Source organism: Lactuca sativa, chromosome 4, assembly GCF_002870075.4.
Source record: "Lactuca sativa cultivar Salinas chromosome 4, Lsat_Salinas_v11, whole genome shotgun sequence".
NCBI classification, from domain to species: domain Eukaryota; kingdom Viridiplantae; phylum Streptophyta; class Magnoliopsida; order Asterales; family Asteraceae; genus Lactuca; species Lactuca sativa.
In genome coordinates this window covers 84,060,838-84,066,489 of record NC_056626.2, presented here as the reverse complement: position 1 = coordinate 84,066,489, position 5,652 = coordinate 84,060,838, and the positions used below count along the sequence as shown (strand labels likewise).

Here is a 5,652-nt window from a genome sequence, read left to right as displayed (position 1 = left end):
ATGTTTTTGTAGATTGAAGGTTGATATGAGGTCTTACGATCCTATTGACTATGAAAATATTGATAAGACGGGATTTTAGGTGGTTGAAGAAGAGCGGGAAGGAGAACTTAATTATGATGATTTGGAAAATATGTTTGATGAACAAGAGCATGAACCGACTTCTCAAATACAAGATGACCATGTTGATCATGAAGTTGATAGTGAATTTCAATTACTAAGTGACTGTGAGATCGATGCTTATAATACTCCAATTTCTCAAGATCCATGATTTGGTTTGGTCGTGGCATGTTTGGATCCGTCTAAAACTATGTTTTGTTTTGTTATTTATACTCTACTAGTTGTGAGACCCATGTAGTATATGAGTTAATTTAAAAAAAAAAAAAAGTTCAATATAAATGTCAAAATATTTAAGAACTTTGAATTTATAAGAAAATAAGAAAAAATAATGAATTATTATAATGAAAATGTTTTTTTATCTTTTAAATTTAAACAAATAATTCAAATAAATAAAAGAAATGAATTATCTTTAATTTTGGGAATTTTGAAATTAAAATGTAAATTTATTAATGAAATTGATCTATAACATGTTTTGATATGTTTTAATATGTTTTTCAATGTTTAAACTTTGTAGACATTAAATTATTAGTTTTATATGTCAATGGATTATGCAGGAAAGTAAAAATATATGAAAATAAGAAAGAAGACCATAAATCGGGTTGACCCGGTGGTTCAACTGGTTGACCCGTAAACCGGTCATCACACCGGATCAACTAAAAACCCAAGTTTTAAAACATTGAGTATGCTAAATATTTTTTTAAAACACCATATTCTCCAACAAAACTCGACGATATTCAAGAAGAGTGAGGAACATTGAAGAGTTTTCTTTTTTATTTTAATTATTTAAAAGAAATAAATTGGTAAATAAATTTAAAAGTACCTACATCCTTGTAAATGCATTTTCCAACAAAAATCTCCTTTTTTTATGTGTGAAATTTTGGATAGGGACAATGTGCATTTCCGTACAAAGTCATCGCTGGTAGCCACCAGGGTAATGTGAAAAGGAGCAAAGACTAATAATAAGTTTACAAATTGTCAACCACAACTCACCTCATACCTTCTTCTCAACCATCTCTCCCCATTTATTGTTCCATGTTTTACACCACTTATGTTCCTTAATCTCCCTGCCATGAACAACAAATACCTTTCTTTTCATTATCTCCTCCTACTCTTCATCTTCTACCTCCAGCTCACACCTTCCGCCGCCGTTGATTTCATCATCAACTCCTTCAGTTCCTCCTCCATCTCACTTTATGGCAACGCCACCATCCAATCCAACATCCTCACCCTCACAAACTCCACTCCTGGTCAAATTGGACGCGCTTTGTACCCAGAGAAGATCCCCACAAAGAATTCGTCGTCACTCCTCCCTTTCTCCACCTCCTTCATCTTCGCCATGGCACCCACCACAAACGTTCTTCCAGGCCACGGCTTAGTATTTCTGTTCACCCCAGTCACCGGGATTCAAAACACAGCCGCAGCTCAGAATCTTGGTCTGTTTAGTAGAGGTGTTGATGGGAATTCAAGCAATCATGTGTTTGGTGTTGAATTTGATGTGTTTAGAAACCAAGAGTTTGAAGATATTAATGAAAACCATGTAGGTATCGATGTCAATTCTTTAACATCCGTTAATTCAACGGATGCTGGGTATTATGAAGATCAAGATGGGATTTTTAGAAGATTACAGCTCAACAATGGCCGAAACTATCAAGTGTGGATTGATTACAAAGATTTTATGATTAATGTGACTATGGCTCCTGTCGGGATCAAGAAACCCACCAGGTGTTTGATATGTGTCCCGCTGAATTTATCCGATGTTTTTGAAGATGAAATGTATGTGGGATTTACTGCTGCCACCGGGCAATTGATTCAAAGCCACAAGATCTTGAGTTGGAGCTTTAGCAATTCGAATTTCTCATTGAGTGATGATCTGATTACCGAAGGACTCCCCTCATTTGTGCTTCCTGGTAAGCCTATTTATCGATCAACAGGGTTCATCGTTGGTTTAACATTGGGTATACTCGTCCTTCTCATCGCTTCTAGTTTTCTTGGTTTTATTTGGATCAAGAGAAAGAGAAGGATAGCAAAAGAGAAAGCAGATATGGAGGATTGGGAACTAGAATACTGGCCTCACAGAATCCCTTTTCAAGAAATCGATGTAGCAACAAAAAGTTTTTCCGATGAAAATGTGATCGGAATCGGTGGAAACGGGAAGGTCTACAAAGGGGTCATCGGAGGCACTGAAATCGCCGTGAAAAGGATCGCCCATGACAACAACGACGGCGTCAGAGAGTTCTTGGCGGAGGTCTCAAGTCTCGGCAGACTAAAACACCGGAATCTCGTCGGATTAAGAGGCTGGTGCAAGAAAGAAAAAGGCAGCTTAATCTTAGTTTACGATTACATGGAAAACGGAAGTCTAGACAAAGTGTTATTCGATCGGAAAGATGACACCAAGATCTTGAATTTCAACGACAGAATGAGAATCTTGAAAGATGTCGCAAATGGGGTTTTGTATTTACACGAAGGATGGGAATCGAAGGTTTTACATCGAGACATAAAGTCAAGCAATGTGTTACTCGACAAAGAAATGAACGCAAAATTAGGCGATTTCGGGTTAGCCCGGATGCACCAACACGGACAAGTGGCGACCACCACTCGGGTGGTCGGAACCGCCGGATACCTAGCGCCGGAGGTAATCAAAACCGGCCGCGCCTCCACGCAAACCGACGTTTTCAGTTTCGGAATCCTAATTCTCGAAGTAATAACCGGGAAACGACCGATAACTGAAGGAACAATTGCTTTAGTGAATTGGGTATCCCAATTGATGGAACAGGGCAAGCTAATTTCCGCCATGGATGAGAAGTTAAAAGGTCAGGGTGGGGAAATTGAAATTGACGTTGAGGAAGTCGAAATGGTGCTGCATTTGGGGCTATTGTGCGCACATCCCGATGCGAAAATGCGACCGACGATGAGACAGATTGTGAAGGTGTTAGAAGGGGAGAGGAGGAAGGAAGGAGATGAATCTGAAGGTGAAGGTGAAGAAATGGAGGTTTACTTGTTGGAGAAGATGAAATCAAAGGATTTGTGGACGAAATATGCTCAGACGTTGAGTTCAGGATCAGGGTCGTATTCGCATCCGACATTTGGGGAGGTTAGAGCTGGGATTTCTTCTTCAATGTCGCTTTCGTTAACAGATATTGTAGATGGTAGATGATAGATGAGTTTGAGTATAGATCGTAGAATATTTTAGTTTTTGATTTTGAAGATTTTGTTGATTTTGTGATATGGGTTTTGACTGGATTTCAGGGACAGGAGAAATTGAAATTTGAAAGGGGAAGGGATGATATTGATTGAAGGTTTTTTTTTTTTTTTTTTTTTTCTTGAATATTTATTCAATGTTTTTTTATTCATTTTATCAGTGTAAAATAGAATCGTATAGATACAATACATTGTCGTATACTTTAAGTAATGTGTATGTAGTTATTCTTGAAAATATATATTAAGATAGGAAGAATAGGTCTACTCTTGACTTTTCTTGATACACTATAATCTAAATTGTAAAATTGTATGATTCAGTTTTATTCGACTTAATAAAGTTAAAAAGAAATGAATAAGATGTCAAAACACCGTTTTATGTTATATGATTAGAAGTTGATTGTTCAAAACGAAGGTTTTAAGTTTTTACTTTTAAGTCGGTCTGTTGCGAGGAGTTTAAATAAGTATTTTTAGTAAAGAGAGAGAGAGAGAGTGTGTCGCAAAATCAGAAATAACAATTTATTTTTATATTTGACACACATACATATACATACAACAAAGTCACAAATTCTTACAAACCCACAAACAATCACATCCAAAACGCACACATGCACATACAATCACACACAACCACAAACATATACACATTTATAGCATGAAACAAAAAAGATGAAAACAAAAACAGATAAACACACACAGCACATACAATCACACACAACCACAAACATATACACATTTATAGCATTAAAATGAAAAAAAAAATGATTTTTTTTATTATTTAGTGAGTTATTTGTATTTTATGTCCGGTACAAATCCATTAAAAAAATAAGTTTGTTAGGGATCAAATAAAAAGTATTATGTTATTTTTATTAGGAAAAATACATTGTAGCACATTAAAGTTTTGACATTTAGTTAAGTTGGTCATTAAGTTTTTTTTGGTACATTAGACCACTAAACTCGTATATGAGTATATGACCTGTTAATTTAGCAATTTTCCCTGTTTTTAGACGGTTTCCTAATTGACATTTTATATGTGTCAATTAATATTTAAATTTTGGCTAATCCGATGCTACGTCAGATATTCCACGTCAATAAATGATATACGAACGATGCTAAAAACCTATCGTCTTCAGCTATCGAACTTCACTCGTCTTCATTCTTCAACTGTAAACGAAACTGATCTAGGGTTTGTGAAACATTTTTGGGATCGAGCTGAAGTACCAAAGAAGTCGTAGCAATGACACAATCGGAACCTAATGACTGTTTGCGATGGTGGAACGTAACTACCAAGAGGTATTTATTTGTAACGACCCAATTTTCATGTTCAAAAATTTCATTTTCTGATTAAGGGTTTTGCAAAACATTTGTAACAAAATATCAACCGATCATATCATTTCATAAAAACATGTCTCTTGTCTGAAAACCGAATTGTAAAAACATAATAATGTCAGAGTACAAATCTCAGAATAACTCATAGTGTGGAAAACAATGTGTGTGTGATGTGTCGCTACCGCGCCAGCTCCTTCCCTTTCGCTGAAGAGGTACCTGAAACCAAAACTGTAAACTGTAAACACGAAGCTTAGTGAGTTACCCCATTGTACCACATACCATACAATCACATAGCATACATACTGCCGTACAATTCTGGGGTGCCGACCTACCCGTGCGGCCATTCTGGGGTGCCGACCTACTCGTGTCAAGCCATTCTGGGGTGCTGACCTACCCGTCGGTCCTAACAACCGACCCTCGGGGACTATTCCACCCCCTACTGCTACTATCACATATATCATAACATAAACATACTATCAGACATATTTGGGGTGTCCGAACTACCCTTCGGTCCTAACAACCGAACTTGGGGACTATTCCCCTCCTACTACCGTTATCACATATAACATATCATGCCAACATATAAACATATAATCACATACTGTCAGACATATCTGGGGCGCCTGACCTACCCTTTGGTCCTAACAACCGAACTCTACTACTATCATATATAACATATCATGCCAGTATATAACATATCAGGTAGTAGCAAACCTAGATGATATCACAAAGACAATCATCTAACATACAACTCCTACTGGTGGGTCGGCATTGTGGCCGTAGACCCACCGATACTGGAAGGTAACTCACCTCGTAGTAGCTGATGATCTGTGCGGGAATCCTCTGATTGCTGCCGCTGCTGCTCCGGAAATCCGCCGGCTATAATTCCCACAAAACACTTAGTCATACACTGCTAACTGTTCTTAGGGTAAAATGACCATTTTACTCCTGACCAATTCAAAGTCAAAGTCAAAGTCAACTTCCAGTTGACCTGACTCGCCGAGTTGGTTC

At 37.3% G+C, this 5,652-nt stretch overlaps 1 protein-coding gene across 1 annotated transcript; it reads left to right on the top strand.

Moving 5' to 3' along the window:
- The first annotated feature begins 891 nt into the window (after window positions 1-891).
- LOC111917378 (L-type lectin-domain containing receptor kinase VII.1) lies at window positions 892-3,598 on the top strand. Its single transcript, XM_023913074.3, has 2 exons — window positions 892-3,208; window positions 3,364-3,598. The coding sequence occupies exons 1-2, from the start codon at window positions 1,166-1,168 to the stop codon at window positions 3,409-3,411; spliced, it is 2,091 nt and encodes a 696-aa protein (XP_023768842.1). The 5' UTR covers window positions 892-1,165; the 3' UTR covers window positions 3,412-3,598.
- The last annotated feature ends 2,054 nt before the right edge of the window (window positions 3,599-5,652 follow it).